Source organism: Drosophila hydei, unplaced genomic scaffold (assembly GCF_003285905.1).
Source record: "Drosophila hydei strain 15085-1641.00,03,60 unplaced genomic scaffold, DhydRS2 tig00008116-arrow-pilon, whole genome shotgun sequence".
NCBI classification, from domain to species: Eukaryota; Metazoa; Arthropoda; class Insecta; order Diptera; family Drosophilidae; genus Drosophila; species Drosophila hydei.
In genome coordinates, this window is record NW_022045829.1 from 2,928,648 (window position 1) to 2,953,444 (window position 24,797).

Below are 24,797 nucleotides of genomic sequence, written 5' to 3' on the forward strand. Positions count from 1 at the left end.
GTCTCTGTCACAGATTTTTGATTTATTTTACAGATTTTTTTGTGATTTCCTTTCAGAATTTTGCTGTTGGAAGTGTCCAAAGTTCAAAAATGTGTTGTGGGATGGCAAGTTGCTGTACTTTAAATGGATGTCAGTATGAAAACAACAATGTATTTTATAGTGAATTTCACATTTGAGTGGATTTTAAGGAGTTGCATGTTCTTCGTGCTGTCAAAGTACTTGAGGGAGATTTTGTGGCAGCAGAGCGGAGATTTTTTTGTATTTAATATAAGTCTATATTCGGCTTTCATGAGTTTCAAGTTTTAATTGAACTTCAAATCTCTTTTCTTAAACTACAAACTACAAGAAATATGAAGAAATACTAGATAATATTACAACTGTAGTACAGTACACAATACAATACACGAACAGCAGATAAAGATCCACTTACACTCGGATACTCTTAATCTCTCTATAAATATATGGCCCAACCCGGAAATCAATGTCGTGTCATTAATAACTGAAGAAAGTTGCGGCTTGGCCGTAAGACGATATGACTTAATCAAAGCAGCATCAAAGCAAATTTACGCTTGCCATTTGAGCATTAGAATGTAATACCTATTGACCGGTTCCAAACTCGATCGCCGTCCACTGCGATCATATTTCATGCGCACAGCGTCTAATGATCGGCGACAAGCGCCAGGGAACGTGGTTGGATGGTTGGATGGATGGATCATGGAACTGGGCGTTAAATCGCTTGTAAATGAGTGACAAGTCAGCGGCTTAATTACAAACTGGATCACAGCTCGACTGTCACATGTGATTAGCGAATGCCTGAGACGCATTTGTGACCCAGCGGCAGCACTCACCTGCTTCAGATCCAGCGTGATGGTCACATACTCAAACTGGCGGCCACCCTGCAGCGTGGGCGATTGCCACCAGCTCTCCTCAAAGCTGCTGCTCGACGAGATCAGCGATTCGATGGGTCGCTGCTTGGCCCGATCGGAGCTGTGCGCATTACAGGTGCCGCAGTGCTTGGCCCAATTGCGATGCGGATAGGCGTCGACCAGTTTGCAATACTCCTCGGCTCCGTTCTGGCCACAAGTTGCGTTCACTGTGATCGAGGCGCGCGGCGCGACATTGAACAGCGGCGGATAGAGACCTCCAGCACTGATGGCCTCATCTGCCTGTTGGGTGTTGCGCAGACGCATATCTAGAAATGAAGAAATGTTTAGTGATTATAAAACTGAATAATATTTTATATATGTATATATGTATTGGAAAATTGTGTTAAAGAAACTTTGAGGCATCTAGAAAACTAAATGTTATAAGTGTTTCCTTATCAAAATCGTTTTATGAGTATACTAGAATTATAATTGCTCAAATTATTTGAAATTTAAGGTTTATTGAAGGCAACAGCTTTCAGCAAAAGCACATTGACAAAAGCTTTGAGCTAAACTTTAGAGTTATTGATTTTAAGTTTCTGCTAGATCACCGCTGCTTACCTTTACACTATGTATTACTTTGGCTCTTCGACTTATTTATTCTAGCTTTAAGTAGTTGACTAAGGTTCGAGAATTGATGAAGCCAATAGAAATTTAGTTTTTTAGTTGTGAATTAGGATTATTCTAAGATTAATTCTCTTTCATATATGTCTTAGTATTGGAATTTAAAGCTTATAGCTAAAGAGTGTTCAAAATCTTAAAGTTTTTCTTTTACTTCAAAGTTTTTCCAACCCTGACTAAAGCTCTTCAGCGCTAGCTCTAGTTTATAGCATTCAATATGCTGAAACAGCTTTTAATTGTCCTTTAAGTTTTCTTTTTCTTCTCACTCTAGTTCAGCTATAACTTTTACATTTTTTAGCTATAACTTTAAGCTCCTTATCTGTAGCTTTTGGCACTCAGTAGAAATTCAATTGGCTTCATTGCCTTCAGTGCACTCCCTCTAGTTTATAGCTCGCCTGGCTTAGCTTGAAACTCTCGGCTTCAACTTAAGCCTCAACATTATATTTCCTTAACAACTCTCTCTCTACTCAATTTATAACTCTTCAGCTCTAGCTTAAAGCTCTCAGCGCGCTCTTTATTCAACTGAAGCCACTTGCAGCTTGTTACATATTCTACACACTTGACAGATTTTCCCATGTCAATCAATTTAATTGGTCAAACAAGTCAAGAACATGCCCTCATACACTGGGCCATAAATCAGCAAAAAACAGCTGCTCTCGACTCCTGCTCAGTGGGACAGTCTTCGTCTGTTGCCATATTGATTGGTCTGCATTGCAAAAATATATCTCACGGATAGATAGCCGAAAAAAGAATACAAGACAGAAGCAAAAATAAACAAGGCAACTTTCGAGATAAAGTTTATCGCTGACCAGCAGCAGCAGCAGCAGCAGCAGTTGGTAGCAGCTGGACTCTGGGCCAGCTATGTTGACCTGGTATGCCATTTGCATGTTTGCTAGCTCAAAAATTGCAATTGCTGCTGTTCCTAGCTATGTGAGTCTTACTGAACTTGTTGCAATTGTTGCTGCTGCTGCTGATATTGTTGTTGTTGTTGTTGCTAGTGTCAGCGTGTGGAGCTGTTGGCAAATGTCAACAAAAAGTTTTCCCATTTGTTTGTAGCAAAGAAAAATGTTGACGTAATTGCTGCGAAAATGCATATAAGTTTTAATACTCTGTTTAGAAGTTACTTGAAGTGTATATGGATTTATGTGGAAAGGGCTCTGAGGCGCCAAACTTTGGATTTTTATTTGCATGCCTTGAATAACTGGGCTCCATAAAGCTCATATAACTGGCAAGCCTCATCTATTCCTTTTGACTTTATTCCTGCTTCACTGTTCCAGCTGCAGCTTTGAAGACATGGCTTAAAGTTTGCAGCATGAGAGCTGCTTCTTCAAAAACTCGCAGCTTGAAAGCAATTCCATTTTATAATAATAGCCCAAAAGTTTTCTTAAAGCCTGCCTCTCAACAAAATCCAACTCTTTTTAGCTTTACATACAGCGCATGGCCCAGTCTAATCCATTTTCCAACATTTGTTCCATTTTTCAACTCGAAAACTTTGGCAGAAACTTAAAAAATTTCGAAATGTTTGAGAAGGTTACGTGAGAATACAAAAGAAGTAGAAAACTTAATGGAAGAGATGAGTTTGCAAATGTGAAAAGTTTTGCGAAAACTTTAAGTGAATATGTGCGCATTTTTACTGACATTATATGAGCAGCGTCGCTCAAGTAGATAAAGTAGATGGAGGAGTGTGCAGCGTTAGTCTAGGGAAAGAGTTTGATTACAAATGTCTAAGCCCAACCTCTACAAGTCCCAAACGACTTTCACTTGAAACTAATTCATTTTTAAAACCAAGACAAAACGAAAAACGCTCGAACAATCATTTAGTTTTTTAAATACTAATATTTAAATGAGTTAAAACAAATGCCTAGAAAGTCAGGAAAATTGCCATGCCACGCCAGGGCAAGGTGCGAAAAGTAGCCAAAAGTAAGCACGAAAAATTATCGGTGGCTGTCAAAATGCGGTGGAACACGCAAATGGCATTTAAATGTTTTGACAAATAACAAATTTGCGGTAGCCAAAAAATGTTGACTCCACTCTCGGCACTCGAAACTGAATTGGTTATCTCTCCGCCAGTCCCACCTTGCCTCGATGTTGTGGCCAGCTTGCGCGGGCAAGTTTTTCGTTTTCCATGCGCTGACAGCTTAAGTGAGAAAAGTTTTGCTGATTAAATGTTTTGACAAATTGAATGGCCACAGAAATATTTATGCATTGACTAAATGAATAGCATGAAAAACTTTCGAGCGTGAAATGAGTAGAAAAAGGGAAAATTCATAAATATTCATTTCAATAGCTGACCAATTGAAGACAACCTGAGTCTGGCCCAGGCAATGCCAGCTAATGCCATAAACAAACCATAAAAATTTGCAGCCAGCAAGAAAGAAGCACACAGAACAGACTGGAAACTTATCTTTTCCTGTTGGTTTTTCCAAGAAATTATAGAGTATTAGAAAAGTTTGTCATGGTGGCGGAGATTGAGTTTTAGAAAATAGTAAAGAAATATTGAACATAGATTTTAGATAAAGAAGAACAGAGGGACAGATGCTTAAAGTGAGAACAGATGAGTTGAATTGTTGTTGTAGGAGAATGGATAAGTTGAATAAGAATAGTCAAAGGAATGTTAAAAGTATATATATGTATATATGTTTATCATCATTAAATAAGAAACTCAAGAAGAGCATTTGCTGAAAAGAATTTTAATCATGCTTAAAGATAAACGGAGGAGGGGAGGAGAGAAATGGAGAGAGAGAAAAGAAGAGGACGAAAGAGAAAGATAAATGGAATATGAAGATATTTAGGAGAAGAGAAATTATATATATGTATATTCCCATAAAAGGATTTTACTGATAAGAAGGACAAAATGAGATATGAAAATGAGATTTGCTACAAAAATGTTAAAAAAAAAATATTCTTAAAGATAAGCTAAAGCATAATTATTTAAATTGTACTTGAAATTATTAATATATAAATTTTAGTAAATCAAATAAATATTAAGAGCAACGCTGAAGCTTTGAACTGAGAGGTTATTGCTCTTTGTTTTATTCACCCATTGCAACAATCATAATTTGAATCAAGCAATAATTATAAATATAAATAATTGAAAATGTAAAATGCATATAAAAGAAAATTTTTGAAGCTCAAATATTACATTCAAATCTTATATTAATATGCAACAATATTTAATACTATTTATTTTCCACCAAAGTAATATTTCAACAAATAGAAGTAATTTAAAAAAATTTTCAATGCAAGCAACAAAAGCCAATGGGCAGAGTATTCAGAGTGTTGTATGTGGAAATTTCGTCTATGCTGCTGTTCCATGGTTTTTTTGATTAATTGCGAACTATTATGGGCACACGCATGAGACTCGATGCTGGAAGCTGGAAGCTGAGCGACTGCAGTTGCAGTTGCAGATAGGCAGCAGCTGCTGTTGTGTTATTGTTGTTGCTGCTGCTGATGTTGCTACCTCGAACTCTCGCATAGTTGAAAGCATTTTACTGTTTTCTGCATTTTATTCATATCGAACCCGACCGACGCATAAAATACAAACATATTTTCACTATTTTTGGTCTTCATCGAGTCCCAGCGCACAGCTGTGCATTGGATGTCGCCCCGGCCCAGTGTTTTGCCTGACTGCTTTTATTGGCTTCCATCTTGTTTGTTAGTTGGCAATTATGCATATAAACAGACAGTGGAGCCAGGCATAAATTACATCTATATATCTACTACCAGTTCGCTAGCTGCTTATTAAGTTGTTCCCATTGCAGTTGAACTTCAAAGAATGCAAATTGCTCGCCAGAAATGTATTTCCTGCCCAGCAAATGGCTAAATGCCAGTTGCATCAGTGTGCGACCTGTTTGATGCATAACAAAAGATTTAAACGGTAGCCCAAGTGGCTGCTAAAATATTTGATGACGACACTCAATCAACTCGCCAAACAAAATACATTTTATAATAATAATAAAAATTGCTGCTGCCCCAAAAGAGGCACAAAATAAAAGATCCATCCGCACATGGCTGCCTCAACTTCTGATGCCTGTCTGAGGCGAGGCGGCAGCGTGACGAAAACAAACTTTATGCATCTTGACAGGCTGCACAGCTACCGGAGAATGGATGGATGGATGGTTGGTTGCTTGGCTGTGTTGGCTGGAGCCAGCGAAACAGCAATCAAAATATGGCCATAAATAGGCGGCCAAAAGCCAAGAGACGAGACGAAACTCAACGACTCTGCTGAAACGGCTCAATTTCAAATGGCGACAATGGCTGCAGCAGCAGCAGCAGCAGTGTTTGCTAAATAAATATATTCAATATATGTATATATTGAGGCAGCATATTTTCGGGGAATTTTTGTGGGCGCTTAATGAAAAGTAATCAAATTTAATGCGCTGAACAGGAAATCACTGTGGGCAGAAGAGAACTCAAAGGGTGAAATGCATCAAATCCAATTAAAGTGCTTTATTAATATCTGAGAGGAAATTAAATATTTGTATATATGTATATGATATGCAATATAAATATGGTCTAAATGACTTCAAGAATTAAAGATAGACAATTGAAGCTATAGAAGAGGAGAGTGGAAGCCCGATACTCCCAGCCATAGCTTATCAGCTGTAATTGTATATATACATAACCTCAGTTTTAGGTTAATAATAGGCTAAGAATACTTTTTCAGTCTATATTTGTATATACTCTCATGTCTTATGCTTCTAAGGATCTCACTACTTTTTTAATCTTTAAGCTGAAGAGCTTCATTTAAATCTTTAATAAACAAACTGCAATTTTAACTCAATATTTAGCTAGCTTAGCATAGCCCTGTGTACTTGAGAATCTCATAGAAGGGTGGGCTTGATTTATAAGCTACAATTTTAAACTGAATTTATATCATAGCCTATCAACCTAATTATAAATATTTAGTCAAAAAAAACATGTCCTGCCTATATTGAGAATCTCCTAAAAACGGCGAACTACCAATACTTCCTTATTCATTAAGTATCTTAGACATTAAGTATCTTATTAAGTATCTTAGACAATCAAACTCAACTTTAAGCCAACATTTAGCTAATAAAGCCTTGTCCTAGCTGCAGTTTCCCTATATCTATAATCCTTAATTGGCTTCATAGATTTTCAGTTGACATTTCATTACACTAAAGAAAAAAAAAATACCGCTAACAATGTTCTTTAACGCCTCAAGATTTACTCTGCGAGTTAGGGAAACTGTGAATTATTTAGAGACACCTGCGTGGCATGTGAAATGGATTTCAAAGTGAACTAAAGCGACACATTCAACACCTCATTGAGCATGTCACATGATTTCCACGAACAATTTTTCGCAACCAAATAGAGGAAAAGTTCAATTCAAACATCCGCATTGCAGTTGGAGCCAAACGTTGTTCTTTTCTTACTTTAAAAATGCATCAGCTTTGAAAAGAGCTTAGAGAACTTGGGCGACAGGTGACAGACCTGTGCAGCTCCAGCAGAGTTTTACGATGGGGCGGCTGAAGTTTTTTTTTTTTTTGGAAATACTTGAAGAATTAATGTACCCGCGCCGTGTTGTTGGCAGCCAAATGGTTGACTGACTGGCTAACAGGGCAGGCAGGGGTAAAAAGGGCCTAGACAAATGTCAAATATTTATTGAAAATCAACACACACGAAAATAAACAAACTGACAAACAAGCCGGACAGACGCGGCGACAAACGCAATTCCAGGAAAACAAATAAAAATGTGAAAGAACTTAGAACAAGCAACAAACTGACCAGAACTGAGGATGTTTGGACATGCATCAGCGCACCACTGACTGCAGCAGCCACAGTCGAAGCAGAGTCTGGCAGTGCAACAACATAAAAGCCGTACCGGGACATCGAGTGCTGGGATGCTGCAGTTTGGTGGGTGCTTCAAAAGCTGCTGACCGATGGCTGAAGCAACGCCCGAGAACTGATCGAGAGGTAGGAGAGGCAGAGGGACAGGTGTGAGAGGTTGAGCCGATCTACACTGCGCTACCGGCGTTCTGACGTGCTCAAGTGCTGCACAGCAATAACTCAATGTGTGTGTGTGTGCGTGTGTGCGTGTCTGCTGGACTGTAGAAAAATATTTATGCATGCTTGGCTCATGATCATCATGATCGTGATCATAATGCTGTTGATCGTTGGTCGATGACTTTGGTTTGGGTTATGCAAGTAATGCTTGATTTGGTATTGAAGACTGGTAGCTGCCACTTGGCGCTGTTTTGATGACTCACACACAATCGAGCTGCTTGTTGCGGGAGTTGGCAGCGAGACTAATTCGAGTGCTGCGGCTGCACATTGGGTGGCTGTTGAAGAGAGGTGTCAGTACATGAATACACAGATATGCAAAGGTTTCTTTGAGCGGGGCAGGTGAGAAATGGTTAAATTAGCAAAATGGAAAGCAATTCAGAGAGAGGGAGAAAGAGAAGTTTGTAGGAATTGTTTGCTCTGTGATTGAGTAATGAGTGAAGTAATTCAGTGAAGGAAACGAAAATATTATTTTACATACTTAGGATAAAACAATTAATTAATGAACTTGGTGCTGCTTAAGGAATGCATAAATATGTATATATGTATCATATATATATAACATATATTATTAGAAATTATGGGAGAGTATAAAGCAGCTGATGCAACTAAGTTCCATATTGAAGCATAAAAGTAACATCAAAGCACAATAAATGCAAAGAAAGTTAAATTTCAGTAATTCAGTAATATATAAATAAAATTTTATATACTATATATAGTAATATATATATGTATATAAATATAGAGCTCAGATTCTTGAAACCTGCCAACATTTTGTATGCCAAACTTTGTTTATTTCTTGGTTAGTAATAATCAATAAATACAAGACGATGAGTATGTAGTCTTCCATCACTCTGACAACCTCAACACATTGGTTAAACTAAAATTATTCCTAGATCAATTGCGGCACGGCTGAACTTAATCCCATCTCATTAAATGCTTGTAAATAAAGTAATTTTGTTTAATGTGCCCACGTGAACTGAAGTTAACTTGACTCTTGCAGAACCGGCAACAGCTAACTGTTTAAGCCACACTCTTTAGACTCTGCCCGTCAAGAGCCGTGTTAATTAAGCGACTTGTTACGCTTGAGCGCCAAAAGCACTTGACTCTTATCTAATCTCTGATCGAAATTGTGTAAGCCACTGGCTACAAAAACAGAGAGAAACAAGAAATCTGGCAAAGATCTCCGCGTATAGCGGTTCATTTAATAATTTAATAAGTGCCTCAACATCACGAGAAATACTTAACGCTTATAATTTTTGGCGCCTGATCAATCGGTGTTTTATATATATATATATATATTTGGGCACAAGCAGCTGCACTTGCAGCTATAATTATCACGATTTTTGTGGCCAAAAACAAAAAAATACAAACTCTTATCGAGCACTTGCAATCGCGTTCATTCATTAAGGCGTCGAAATATCCATTATCCCACAGGGGGGGTTTCTCTACAACGAATTTTTGCCCTGTCTCCGTGTTTGCCAATCACTTGAAATGCATTTGCTTCGCGTCGAGTCGACTCGAGTCGACTGGCTTAGGAGTTCCAAATAAATATTGAAACAAGAAAACGTTAACCAACACTGCGCCACAGTTTTGGGGCCTCTTTCGTGCACTTATTACTTACGTCTGACTGGTTTGGGTTGGCTGAGCTTTCGGTTATTTGATATATTTTCAATTACTTTTTGGGCCAGACACGAGTCGCAAGTCACAAGCAATCGCCCACACTCGATTGGCTTGCAGTTCTCACTGGTTAATTTGTCATTCGCTGTCAGTTGTTATTAATAAATGAATGCATTCCGCTTTTGTATGTTGATGTTGCGCCTCGCATCATAATGTCATAATTAAATTTATAAACTCATGACTCAGAACATCAGTAAAACGAGCAGCATTCACTGGGACGACTGGGACAGGGTCATGTCGCCGACATTGTCTAGACGCCTTGAAGAAATTGCAAGAGTACGGTTAGAAATTCTTTAAGAAATCATTTTGTTGAGATTAATTTATGTGATTTTAAGGAATTTCTTATGCTGCATTGCCTTGTTGCTGGGTGAGTCAAAACTAAGCATGGAATGTATGAGATATATGAAGTGCATGTAGATCAGTTTTTATAGCATGTGGAAGCAGTTCGCGCAGATTGAATTTTATAGCTAATTTGTTTTGTTTTTATGATTAAAATATCTTAAGTATGCTGTTGCTTCTAAATGTTCACTATTGCCAGCTTTTTCTCAAATAAAAGGAAATATTTCCACTCTTATTTTCTCTCTTCATCTTTTTCTCTGCTTTGATCTTTAAATTTGTTTCCTTACTCTCACCCATCTAATTCCATAACATAGCTACAAATCCTAAGAAATACACCCACCATTTCTATCTGGCTCTCAAACATCAAGCATTGCCATCGATATCAGGATACACCCAGCTCTTTCGACCTGTTTCTAAATCATTGCATCCTCCTTTTTATGATTGCAAATTGAATTAGAAAGAGTAACAGTTAAATGAGCTGCATTTGCAACTCAACTTCATCGACAAATCACTTGCGATTGCCCATAAAAACATTACATTTACGACCATGAACATGGGGATAGATCTTAACGAGTTGGCAGCCCCAACTGAAGTGGGTCAGCCTTCCAAAGCTCAGCTGCTAATCCAAGTGACAGTCATTAATGGCACACGCTGCAGGCGATCGGAGCAATAAACAAATTCATTTCACTCGACACATTAAAACTGAACAGCGTTTCCGACCTGAAACAAGTTTATAAAATACAAGAAAGAGTGTAGTAATGGGGAGTGCAGGACTAAAAGATACCCGATCGAGCTCGAAGATGGCTCAGCAATTAAATACTTGTCATAAATATATATTAGATCCTAAAGCAGCTATATATTAACATATTTTATTAATCAAGTAACTCGAGTAAACCAGATTTTATAATCATTTAAGCAGTTTATGATCATTTAACTAAGCAAAGCTTTTGCAATTTTACTGCAGCACAGGACATAAAATATTTAGATTTTTTAGTCTATTAATTATGCTTAAGCATCCTTTTTAAAAATCTATTTTTTGTTAATAAGAAAAAAAGAACATAGTTAAATTTCTTCTATATATAGAATTCTAGAAAAAAAGTTTCAAATGTCTCAAGATAAACTTAACAGAGTAGCTAAGACGGTATCAACTCAGCTTCCTCTTGCTGAACAAGCCACACCTTATAATTCTTATACCTTTATATAAATACATGAAGTCGCTTCCTTCACCTCATTTCAAATGAGTTTAGGGTATAAAAAGCCGTCAAGATTCAAAGATTTTTTGGCCAAAAAAATAAAAGTAAAATGCCAATCGAGTTGACTTGTAAACTATTTAATTAGTACGTAAGCGTCGCGATGTGTTAGCTTTGAGCTTGTGTTTCGTTTTGGCTGCAAAAAGGCGCCGCCAGCTTCGAGCCTGGTGTCAGCCCACGAATGCTTCAGGCGCCGCTTGGCCATTTGATGGCGCCGCCAATTGTGGTTAACAGATGGCTGGCTCTGGCTGCGACTCGCTGGCCATATTGGCTATTGTTTTTTATGGCATATGCAATCCGTAATACCTAGTTGTCAAGCTATGGCTGGCTAATAGTCGATTTGTATCTGTAGGATACATTCAATGTATCTGTTGGCAACATTGAAGAAATTGCGTTAATTTGCTTGTTTACGTTGTTGTCCGCGCTGTTGATGCTGATGTTGCGTATCTGTTAGCTTGTTTTGACCAGCGTTTTCTTTTTGTTTGTTGTGTTTGCTTTTGGTTTCTTTATCGCCTGAACGAACTAAGTAAACTAACCAGTTATCGGATATTGCAATTTGATAAGCGCTTATCCTGCGTCGCGTCACAAAAATGCTGCTTTTGATTAGCAATTAACGTTTTTATTGAACAAGCTGACTTCAAGCTGAGCTCAACTTGAAGTTTTTCTACTTATTTCTTTGAGTGGCGTAACGGTGTAGCTATGGGTGGCTGCCGTTTGCAGCTAAGATGGTAATTTTCTAGTTTTGTTTAGTCACGATTCGCCAAAGTAGATTCAACAAATGCGACAAGTGCATTGGAATTGCATTCAAATGCGGAATTGACATAGTAAATACGAGAGAAACTACAATGCGAAATACTTTTCAATTACGAGAGTTGTCAAATTGCATTTTAGTTTTTCAATTAGCTTTTATGCATATTTTCGTAGAGGCTCTAAAAGGCTGTTGTATAAAACTTATTTGATTTTTTAATTATGTTTTATGCATATTAAAAACTTGATATGGAGAAGAGGGCTTCGTATATATTATGGTTATTTTATATATTTTTTAAATTAATTGTTTTGCATGTGAATTATTTTTGTATTGTAAATAAATATAAATTTAATAAATTGTATATATTTTTTATGAAAGTTGAATATTTGTATTTATTATTTATTTTGTATTTATTTTTATCTAATTTGTTTTATAATTTGTGGAATTAGTCAAGCATTTCCTAAGTATATGAGCTAGTTAATATATATTTTTAAATTTTATTTTATTTTGTATAAATAATAATACAACACAAAATATATTTTAGATAAATATATTTGTAGATTCTTGACGCTTAATTGAAGCTCGCATAGTCCAGCACTTTGTACATCTTTACTAATATTTTATTGTTAATTAAAAAACATTTAAGCTTGTCAGTTCTGCTGACTTCAACTTCATCAATATAACTGAACGATATTTAAAAAAAAATATATATATATATATATATATATATATCAGGTAAAATCAATGTTTAAAACATCAACAACTATAAATTACTTTAGACGTGTGTTTATATTAAATATTTTATAACTATATTTCACAAATTTATTATGCCTTTTAGCACAAACTGAAGGTCACATCTTTATTGATGAAATACAATTGCCAGTTAAAAACATTTGTTTTTTCTTTAGTTGACTTCCTCTTCATTAATATAGCTTAACAGTCAAGGATTCACGTAAAACATGGCATGGCTGACGTCAGTTTTGGTGCTATAGAAATGAAAAACAAGTCAAAATTTTGCATTTGAAACTCAAGCGAAAAATTTACTTAAGCATTCAGCTCAGTTATTTTAATTAAAGAAATGCCAATAACTGAGCCGACTTTTGGCTTTTGAAGTTGAACAAGGGGCAGCAGGCAGCAGGCAACAGGCAAACGGCAACAGGTTTTCAGATATTGGCCAACAACAAAAACAACAATAACAAATCGACTTCGAGGCGTATTAATTAAGCAATTTGTCAAGCAACGCGTCGATCCAGACGCTGAAACACCGATATGCCGACTGAGTAGACTGGTATCCCAGTTGGATCACTTTGCATGTCGCATGTCAATTTCTCTGTGGCTCACCGAACGACAGTTGCGTTATTTGGAACACTAATCATGGCGGCGTGCCCCCAAATGTTTCAATCCTTTTAGAGCTAAATCTCGGGGGCAGCTGTCAAAGATGCCACCCCGACAAAGTAACAAAAAAAGCAAAGAAAAGCCGCCAACGGCACTCGCCAGTCAACGTGACGTCTTGTATCTGTATCTCGCAACTGAAAAGTATCTCTGGCCAGAAGGCTGAACCTGATCTTGAGCTTTTAACGTGTCGGCGCACAATTTGTTTTGTCGGGCATTTTCACTGCGATTTGACAGCAGGTTTTTCATTCTAGCTTCGGCATCTAAATAGCTTCACTCGATGTCTGCAGCTTGAAAATCTTTTACGCCCACGCACTAGGGGTGTGGCAGCCTAACTACTTGACTTTGAAGCTGTGCCAAAAAGTAGTTTCAGTTCAAAACTCATTTTTCCCGCTAAGTTTTCTCCTGTCGATGCGTGAGTCATGCGTTAAGGCACGTTTCGGCAGCTGTCCATCAGCTGCATCCATCTATCTGTCTGTGGCTCGTTGTTGTTGTTATTGTTGTTGCAGTTGCTTGCAGCTTGTAAATAGCCTGCGTGCTGATGGATATGCCCCCAACATGTATTCAAAATAGACTGGGCGAAAAGTTGTCGTCCATTGTCGGCACATTTGTTAAATTGCCAGACATTCGGATATAAGCTGATTGAAATCTGTTGAGAAATTGCAGTCTAAAGTTACCAAATGAGAGGGTAAGCGAGACAGCGAGCTCGTTTATCTTCAATTAATATGACTCATCGGAAGTTGAAGTTACGCAGAGCGCAGACGAAGGGAATCCCTTGCAAACATATGTGACATTTTTTTTTATTTTTATAACAAGCCGGAGCATGCTTTATATGCCTCAAATGTTGTATGATTTTTTGTATACATGGTTAACATATGTGCGTGCCAGACTAAAAGATACCCTGGCCAGGGACGTAGTAAATGCCCTTAAACTTGATGATGTTTACAATGCCTTGGAATATGATGATTATCATGACTATAAGACTCATCTTGCATTAGCAATTTATCAAATTCATAGTCGTTTTTTCAATGCTTGCAAATTATTTTGAGTCAAATCTTAATAATTATTTTATATGCTGAAATTATCATAATTTATATACAATGGAAATTAATTTCAATAGTAATTTCATTATTAATATGATTATTATTACAATAATGAATATAATTTGCCACTTCGAGTCGGTCGCTCTATAGCTAACGTCATTTTTATTTTATATATTTAGTTACATTTAGCATAATCTTATAGTTAGTCTTATAATAAGCATTATATTAATGATTATTTGTTTATCAATATCAAAATGAGCATTGATATAATGATCATTGTTATGTTTATTGCCAAATTGAACATTAACTTACTTCTAAAGCATAAGAATAACGACAATGAGAACGACAAGAGAACAATTGCCACTTAAATTATTATAAACAATTTATGTTAAATACAATCTTTAAAATTAAAAATGTATAACTATTACAATTTTGCTTAGCATAATTATTAATATTATTTTTATTTACCAAAAGAAGAATATGAGCAGCTCCAGCTTCCGTATGCGACTGAAGAAGCGCTGCTGTCGGCTCGCCTTTTATATAGGGCGACTCCCACTCACTCAGAGAAATAGTCGAGCTCATCTCTTGAGTGTTTCACTGAGTTCGTTTTTACGCTCGATCAAGTGTTTGTCCCTCGACTCGCAGTCACAATCAGAACTGAGTGAAACTTTTGTACCTTTCTCAGAGTTAGTTCAGGCACACATACGCACGCCTGACTTCTGCTGCTCTTAAGCTGTGCTACCTCAGCTGTATAAGTGATTAAGCTAAATGTCAGATGCTCTTTAAAGGCTTGGCGTATGAAAAGAAAGGCAGCCAGACAGACTGAAACATATAGATGCCTATCAGCACAGCCATGATATATTCTCATAGAGATCCTTACGAAGGATGCCTTCGTCCTATTACATATTTTTACAAAAACATACTTAGAATACTCATGTGCACCAATTGTACCGATAGAAGCAATATGATTGAGTCTTCTAAATTAGCTCATAAACTAAGCAAATAAAGCAGTCAAAACTTGATTGAGGAATTTACAATGAAACCTAAATCAAAAGGGATTTTATAATAACTTTCCAATAAGCCTAAGCCATAATTTTTCTTTTTCAAGAACAAATATTAGTTTTTATTTTTAACTAAATATTAGTTCATATATAAAACAATTAGGTGTTCACAAAAATTTGTTAGCTTTCGCTTAGTCTTAATGACAAGGTTTTGAGTAGTGGAAATAATATCATTATAAGGACTAAAGAGCTCGAGAAACCTTCATCCATATTGCAGCAGTTTGTGTTATGGCAATTTTCTCTCTCTTATCTTATGAATATCCAGTTTTCTTGAGCTTCAACACTTGTCGTTCGATGTGCGTTAACAAATCGCTATTCTAAAATTTAAATTTGACAATACAATTTAGAGACAACGTTCCCCATATTTAAAGCCACCAAGAAAAATTAAAAAAAAAAGGGCTAGACAACTTATGGAAATGTTTCGAGTCACAGTTGGAAATATGACGTAAATTTCAATACGAGATGTGTTTACAGTGCCAACTTCATCAAAGGGCACGCTGGAGAAATCACATCCTGAATGTATTTACGCCAAAGTCGAAATCCAAACACTTTTCCAGAAAGAACTTTTTCAAAGGGAAAAACCCGCAAGCAAATAAACAATTTTAATGAAAAACTTCCACATAAAACATAATTTAGAGGCATTTCCAGCGATCAAAAATATTTATACAGCACTTTCAAGTGCTGAAGACGTTTCCCTGCCTAGAAATCAAGAATCAATATATGCATTTATTGGGAATTCAATCCGAAGCAGCACAAGTTATCCATGTGTTGACATGATACCAAAATATTTGCTGCGTTTTCAAAATAAAGAAGGAAAGAAAAATGGAAGAGCAACAGGTAGAGAGTGTTATCAGATATCAATTGAGTTATGGGGCTTGATATGAGTTTTGGACATTCTTTAAGCAACGGATGATGTGTGTTTAGCTTATCAAATAGATCGAGGAGAGTTGATGATATGCTTGGCAACTGAATGAAATGCATTTCGAGTATTTACTTTGAGCGCCAGTGCCTGGTAAACCTGTCTGTCGCCAGCGACATTTATCAATGAAGTTCAATGACAGCTGTTGGCCGCTTTCGATCAACGATCGTTTATCAGCTTAAATATTGACAAATGGCTCGATAAAGATGCCGCAAGCAGTGCGACATAGACATTGAATGTATTCACTTCGGATTCAGATAGTGTTAAACATGTTGCGCTGTCATCGATGCCTGTTTATGCCTGATAACTGAGCTGTAAGATGGTCGAAAGTTGTAAAATGACAGCTTTATAGATGAGACGCGACACAAGTTAAGTGCGAACAGAATTCTTAAAAGGGTTTTGGGTAGTTGAGAAAATTGAGTAAATTTATGAATTGCTAAAAGGTATTTCTGAAGTGAGAAATAGTGCGTAATAAAATTGAATAAAACATAAATTAGATTTTAAAAGGCTTCAGAAGTGAATAAAAGAATTTTAAAAAAGTTGTTAAATATTTTTAAAATATTTCAAATTTCATTGCTTTAAACATTTTCTAACTTATAAAGATCTGGATTCGATTGCCTTAAATTATAATGAATTATTCAGTGTTTATAGTAAGATCAACTATGCTTAAACTGCATACATATCGCACACCATTTAACATTTTCCACTTAATTCCACATAATTTATAATGAGCTTCCAGGAAACTTATTTAATGAGCTGCAGAAGGTTTTGTTACGCATGCCCAAACATTACTCATAATATATATCTTTCGTTTCCTGCTGGGAAATATCTAGAAATTTTCCTCATAACCTTCACATTGATAACTCAATCCGCACGCAATTCTCAGACATCTCTCGCGATCATTATCAGCACATTAGGTAGACTACCAAAAAAAAAAAAAAATAATAACAATACATTGATGCGCTCTTTCGTTGACCCAATTACGTGTAGACTAAGATCAGAATTTATTGGAACTGCTGCCCATTGCATTTTCATCTCTCGCTCTTATCTGAAGTGTCTGGGCTAACGAGCAACGTATTTGTTTTTTCCACGGGCTGCACATCAACAGCGGAGCTGTGCCGCTGACCCGTTAAATGTTCCGGTGGCCCCACAGCCCAATGGTGAGAGAGTGAGACAGGGTCTATGCTGTCAGCCGTCTGCTTTCTGTTGGCTGCCTTCTGCCGTCTGGCTGGCGGCGTCAATCTCTTATCAAAACTTGGCCTATTACATTAATTTATGGCCAAACGCCAGTGGGGCACTTCAAAGCTTTTGTCGAATCGCCCAGGAACCATCAGATAGATCTGCCAGCAATTAAGCATAAGTTTATTGCCAACCAAACCAAACTGATGCTCCGACTTATGTAAACAGCGCCGCGAACAGTTCTACATACTCTTCGGGAGTTTGGAAGGAATTCCAATAGATCATTTTGGACGACGTCGGTTTACCGGCGTAAAGTTATAGCATGAATTTCTATACTCTGTAGCTGTTAAGCAAAGGGGTATGTCAGTCTGCGTGCAGCTCGATAATATTTTGATGAATGAATTGTGAGAAAGATGTAGACAATGTGAAACTGATAATTTCCTTGTGCTGTCTCTCTTTCTTCCTCTAGTTATCTACCTTTATGTAGAGAGTTGTAGATCTCTCTCTACCTCTCCCTTTTCTTTCTCTGTCTACTTCCTTCTCTGCTCTCTCGCTCTGTCTATCTTGATATTTCTCTCTCTATCTATCTATATATCTTTCTCTCTCTCTTTCTCTCTCTCGGAAAGTACAGTTTAAATAATTCAAGCAAAATGCATTTTTTTTGGACTCCGTACATTTACAGGGTATCTCTTTATCAAGCCCTTTCTACTCAACACTCCAACTACTTTTCAATTCTTTACAAATTTCGTTTGTTTATAGAAGTTATGTACCGCTACAAATTGCGTCGTATTTTATTTTCTGGTATTTATGAATAACAAACAAAATGTTTACATCGTATTTCGGTTTGCTTCGGGCTGATCTATAAAAACTTTAAATGCATGTTTTGCCCTTTAGTTTTATGTTCTTAAGTGGTTTATTTATTGGAACTTCAGTTCAAAAGCGCGCTCGCAATTTGTATAGGATATATTAGGTTTCCATATCATATTACCAGACCCCAGACTCAATGAAAAAGGAATTCTCGTCCAATCCATTGTATTCAGTCGGCTTTTGTTTATTTTTTAATGAGTACCCCAATTGCCTGAGCATCATCTTCGGCTTGTTTATTGTTTTTGTGGAGTTTTGACATGTGTATCTACATTTGGACTACCCCCACACAGATCATATAAATTGGGTTATTTCAGACATTTTATAATCATGCAGATATTTATCTACATTTTGCTTACTTATCCTTCCTGCTCTACATAGTTTCTGCAAATATTTAATTTCCTTGGAAGCAGCTGTCTTTTTCAGTTACGATCTCACGTAAACGCTCTGCAAAATGTTGCATGAACAACAACTCGAAAGGCCAGGTGTTGCTCAGGCTGTTGCCTTGGCACACTAAACCCAAAGATCTATAAACTGCATTTTAATAAATTATCACAACAAAGGGCCCTGCAGCTGAGATGCAACAGAAGTGGAAACAGTAAAGCGTTGTGAAAGATTCGTAAAGGGCATTCGAAATATAGAGATATGTGGCAGGGAAATGGCGAAACACCTTGAGTGTGTTGAGAGAAATACTTTCATACTTGGAAACTGTAAAACTGTAAAAATAAATACGAAATTTTTTATACTCTAATTCAGACAATGAGAATGGAGATTTGTTAATTAAATATATCGGAAATTATACTATAATAGCAATACTTATAATAACAATATTAGTAATGAAATTATAATAACAAGTAATAAAAATGATAATAATGATGTGGATATTTAAATAATGATAATCATAATGATAATGATCATGATAATAATGAAGATAATGCAAGGATCATGACAATGATAATGGCAATGATAATGACAATGGTAATGACAATGATAATGATAATGACAATGAAATGGACAATGATAATGACAAGAATAATGTAAGGATAATGACAATGATAATGACAATGAGAACGATTGCTATCAAAACAAATCAAAGAATAATGATGAAGGCATTATTCCCGGACAGTGAACAAAGACAATGATAATGATAATAATAATGAATCAAACATAATTATTTATGTTACAAAATATTATTCATAATAACCCAATGCAGCCTTTCAAGAGATTCAAAGTAATACGCCCCAAAAAAAAAAAAAAAGAAAAGGAAAAACTCAATTGAAGCTAAAGCAACTTTCGATCAAGTCATCAACAAATGAAGCTTGGAACTTTTTTAACAGCTGTCGATAATGAATGCAAATCGAATGCGTTTAGATTAGTTTTCTAAATCATTCAATTGCGAATTGCAAATGGGAAAACAAGTTGGCAGCAGTTGTCGTGCAGTCAAGTGGGCAGCGTCTTGAGCAGTCGGAGACAGCGAATTGATAGAGCAAATTATTGACGATTAAACGCCGTGTTGACTCGATTTATAAAGGCGAAACGGTTCGCGAAGAGTCTGATAAATGCAACAGCTATTGGCATTAATTGATTGATGGCTTGTTTAGATTACTGAAAATGAAAGTTCGCCACGAAATGGGTCAACAAAAGGCCATATAGATACATGGTAGCCAAGTTACAGATACATTTACGAATCTAGATACATTTGGGCATTAGCTTGAGCCCACGCCAACTGCGTTTCCCTGGCCGTTGTCGCAGTGCCTTGAGCCGTGGCTAATCAGCGCACGCACTCACACTTTATCAGCTCATTAGCTGGCAATGTACATGCATATATATGTCGCTATATATGTAGACATATAAAGTGATATAGACGATTCCCCAAGTCATGATATTTACACACGGCAAGCGGGAAAGCTGCTGTTTGCCCATTCAGTAATATAAAAGAAACGAAAAGACAACTGTTTGAAGAATGCATTCTTCAATGCATCCACTTTTCAATTCTTCATTGATTTTGTATATATATTTTTCTTCTGTTTTTTGTTTGCTTCTTGTTAACTGCATTACACAATGCGCCGAGTGCTGGAAATTTAGATTTGTGGGAAAATGCTACAGAGACTTCGGAAATAACTTCACTCCCTCCTTCCTTCTCTGTCTCGTCTGAAAGTCTTTGCCTTTGCCTTTGCTCGGGCTGTCATTGACTTTTATTTGTTTTTAATTTTTTATTGACATGTGAAGTTTTTTGTAGAAGTTTAGTGAACTTTTTCTGTTGGTTTTCTATTGCCTTTTACGCTTCAACTTCGCCTTGGTCAAGCCAGCGTTGAAAAGCAAAAGTTTTTTAACTTGCTTTTCCAATCTATTTCAGAGTTATCAATTTTTGTTGCTGGTCAAAATGTGCCGTAGCTAAGGGCTTTTCCCAGTAAGTGCTGAAAGTCTGACTTGTGTATATTGTTGAGGTAAGGGCAGGCTAGGCATGAACAATGTGATTATTTTGATAGATTTTCGATCTGCTGAAGAAGTTTGGCTTTGGAAATCTTTGTGTTAAATTTAAGTTGAGCAGCTAAAATACTTTTGCCATTTTCTTTATTGTTTTTTTTATGATATATAATTAAAAAATTATTACTAAAATTTCTTACGTATGATGCATCTATAAAAAGTTTTTTTTATGAATTTTAAATATCTAAAAAACTACGTAAATATATTTTGACTTTTTCAAGAGAGACAATAACTTTCAAAGTTTTCTTAAAAAGTTTTTTCATAACAATAACTTTCAAAGAAAGTTTATATTAATCTCCATCTAAGTAAAATGTAAAATTCTTAAATTATTTAAATAAATACTCATCAACTTAAACAGCTAACTATATATATTCAAATTCCCAACAAATTGATATATGATGTGCCCAAATTTAATATATCTTCAAAAATAACTTAAATGCTTCAGGTTTTAGAGCCCAAGTTTCGCTCAGTGTGTGCTTGAATAAATAAACAAAATATTCAACAACTTTGGGATATTTTTCATCAAAAATCATAAAATTCATTAATATATATTTCTCTCGCTATTATCTGAGTGGGTCAACTGTGCTTTGGCAGCGCTTAGACGACTGTCAACAAACGTCAACATAAACAAATGATTATCATAAAACTTCTAGACAATCTATTAGTAAGTCGTAAGCTGGCACCAGGAGAGAACGCCAACCGCAGGAATGCATCTCGCTGCTGCTGCTTCTTCTTCGTCAGTTTTGGGCTCATAACAAATTTGAACGACTCGACACGATAAGCCACTTAATTTTTATAACCAGTTCGGCCACAACACACACAATGTATTTAGACCTACGGCGAGTTCTCTGGTCAACACCTATGCGAACAGCCAGCTGGAACATGTGTTCCTATTAGCGCGTGTTGCGGTTCCTGTCCCTGACACACTACATATACATATATATAAATATATGTATTTGTATATTCCATATGACAATGCACGCAACTAGTTTAACCATTATATGTGTACTCCAGTGGGTTATGTGTCTCTAACAATTGGCCATTGTCTGCATTGTTGTTGCTGTTGTTAGGGTATCTTCTTTGGGCACGACCACAATTACCAGAGTGTAGAAGAGTAGGCGGTATCATAGTAGAGCCTGGCGCTATTGTCCTCACTAAGGGGTCACATATGTGTGTCTGCCTCTCTGTTGATCTCTAGTAAAATGACCTGAAGTGCACACACACAGCCCTTATATTCTGTAAATTCTATAGCGCATGTGGCTCTTATTTTTGGGTTTTTCCATTTCCACTTTGATAGGTTTTGTTCTTGAATTTGAACTTTGTTTTGTGGGTCTTTGAAAATTAATTAAATTGCTATTCAATTATTTTTGTTTCTTTATTTTGACTTTGGGTAACTGTTCTTTTGAGTGTGTTCGTATCACATAGATGTTATGAAGGAATATAAAAAAAAATATATATATAAAATATATATAAAAATATATATATATTTTTTTGGTAGGCATTTGAGTTCTGTGTTTGTTCTTCAATAGATTAAATAACTAGTTTGAAGTAAAAATTATTTTTATTTGTTATTTAGTTTAAAATATAATGAAGCTATTTATTACAGCATTTTATTTCACATAAAAGCTTTTAAAACAAATAAATTATATAAAAAATTCACATTAAAAATTTATTTGTTTAAATTTGAAATCAGTGTGAAATTGAAACTTTTAAATATATTTATATAGAGAACATTTAATTAAAACAGTTTTCAAAACTCATCCAAGAAAAAATTGAACTAAGATAAAGAACTGTGCTATAAATAATCTGTATGAAGACTCTTAAAGCTAGAACTTTATCGACTGTAAATCTTAAATAAAATATATTTTTAGTTTCAAATGAAATAAAACCACAAGATTTTTATTGGATTCTATAAGATAAAACTTTAATGAAGAGCATGTCTATAGGTTTATTGTTTGTCAGGCAGCGCTGCAGCTATGCAGATCGTACGCCTAATAGGCAAAGTTCACATGGCAAAGAAGAAGCACAAGAACAACAAATGCTGTGCACGGGGCATGCAACAGCAAGAGCCAAGACAACGGCAAAGGCAACGACAACATTGCTCGCCCATAACTGGACCTCTCACGTAATAACGTATAGAATTACTTGTAAATATATTTATATATATAAAGAGTATAAGAAAAGAAGTAGAAAAAAAAAGAAATCTCTTCCTCCTGTCACAACTTTCACATGAAAGTTCTTTCAACTTGAGCGCCCAAATATGGATGCGCGTTGGACACGTTGGACACGACATGGCCAACAGAGTCAGAGCCAGAGTCGCAGAACAAGGAAGCCGCAATAACGAGGCGACTCTACCAACTTCTAACCAATCGATCAAGCCATATTTAGAATGCTTTGTGGTCCATGGTCTTATGCATTAGCCACTCGATTATGGCTGCAACAACTTACCATTGGCATTCGATTTGCCGTCCGTTCTCTGGAGCCGTCCATTGCGTCCGCGCTGTTTGGACTTCTTGCCAATTCTGATCTCTGAGGAAGCAGCTGCTATCTCTGACTCGCCGCTGCCAATGTTACTTTCAATCAGGAGGCCACTTTTGGTTTTACGACGACGCGTATTCTGACCACGACCCGTGGAGCTGGACTTGCGTTGCGTTATCCGCTCGCCCGTCCAGGATACAATGCTCGCCTCCAGCTGCTCCGCAGAGCTGACATTGAGAGTCTCAGTGCTGTATTCCTTTAGCATTTGGGCTGGCGAGAGCACAGCGAGTCGTTGCTTCAAATGTGTGGCACGCCGGCCCTGAACAGCACTCAGGCCGAGCAGCAGTATCAACAGCATTTGCAGGACAAGGCAGCATTTGGCCAAAACGCTTAGTTTGCGGACTTTCATTTTCACTGAATTCACAATGAATTACGATAAGCAGAGAATTTAATTTAATTTAAGCACATTTTACACTTCACTTGACTTTGAACCTAATTAATTATTTTATTGCTCTTCTTAAGACCTTTTTTATTTTTATTAACTTTGCTTAACACCAAGCTGCACACTCAAGCACATTTCCCAGAATTTTCATTCATAATTTTATATGATTTTTATTTTTATTTTTTTCTTCGCTTTTTTACCAATTTTCTTTTATCTTTTAGAATTTCCGCTTGTCAGTTGTCGTCGCGACGTTTTGCCTTTGCTTTTGCTTTTTCTAGCTGACTTTTATTTGTATTATTTTGTACACATTTCCTTTTGCACTCTCTATAAGACTCGGGCTTCTCTATTTCTCATTTATTTGACGCACATTTTTGCGCTATTTAATTTTATTTCTGTTGCAGCCAGCCGACAGCGACAAATTTTTCTTTGGCTATTTTCGTATATCCTCAGCGCAAGTGCAACAAAAAAATAAAACACCATCTATATCAATATATATATATATATATATATGGGAGCGATTTGTGATTGCAGTTGCATAAAGCACTTTCGCTTTTATTTATTATTGCACTGCATTATCATTTGCATTACTTCCATGACACACTCGATTATCAGCGAGAAATACTAACTAATAGTAGTCGAGGATGAGAAGTGCGACGCGCCGACAAATTACGATCTTTAAAAACTTAATTCTTTGCCTGCGTCAAGCGATTGCCGCGTCCTACACAAACGACCGTCAAAACCAAACTGAGGCGATCGCTCGTGCCGGCTTGGCGATCGTGCCGCCTGTTCGTTGCACTCAGTGATGCTCATTTGGCTTGACAAGACATCGAGCTAAGAGTCTGCTTATGTGTGAAACCATAAAGAGTATTCAGGAAATAACGCAGAGAACAGCTTAGGTCTTATATATGGAGAGAATGAAACATTTTTGAAAAGATTTGTTTTTAGTTCATTTATAATTAATGTTCACACATAATGTTATACTGCCAGTTTTTATTATTCTATATTATAATTATAAATATATATATTTTATTTATTTGAATATTTAACATTTTATATACCTTTCATGCTGAACTTTAATGTGATTTTTTACTTTTTTCAACAATTATTTTGTTTAGTTATATTAATTATTTTCTGCTAAGTCAGATAATAAATATAGATGATACATATAATAAGAAAAATTAATATTTAATATAATTTTTTTTAATTTAAAAAAGTTTTCATTTTTTAAATCTAGCTAGAAAAGGCTAAGTAGCCAGCACTATGTGCAAGTGGCATTGGGATTGTATTCATTGTGTTTGTGGAACGCATTAGGCATGGTCTTGCCGTGGCTTGTAGCGCAGCATTGCT

The 24,797-nt window shown here is 36.2% G+C and overlaps 1 protein-coding gene across 1 annotated transcript; it reads right to left on the reverse strand.

The window, feature by feature from the left end:
- Positions 1-61: 61 nt before the first annotated feature.
- LOC111600342 lies at positions 62-23,417 on the reverse strand. Its single transcript, XM_023316406.2, has 2 exons — positions 22,979-23,417; positions 62-1,192 (listed from the first exon to the last, which is right to left on the reverse strand). The coding sequence occupies exons 1-2, from the start codon at positions 23,415-23,417 to the stop codon at positions 564-566; spliced, it is 1,068 nt and encodes a 355-aa protein (XP_023172174.2). The 3' UTR covers positions 62-563.
- Positions 23,418-24,797: the final 1,380 nt, after the last annotated feature.

Excerpts from the sequence above, each read along its gene's own strand:
- LOC111600342 (XM_023316406.2), bottom strand. The coding sequence starts at position 23,417 with ATGAAAGTCCGCAAACTAAGCGTTTTGGCCAAATGCTGCCTTGTCCTG. Across the intron at positions 1,193-22,978 it reads CGGCAAATCGAATGCCAATG|ATATGCGTCTGCGCAACACC; the intron begins GTAAGTTGTTGC and ends CTTCATTTCTAG.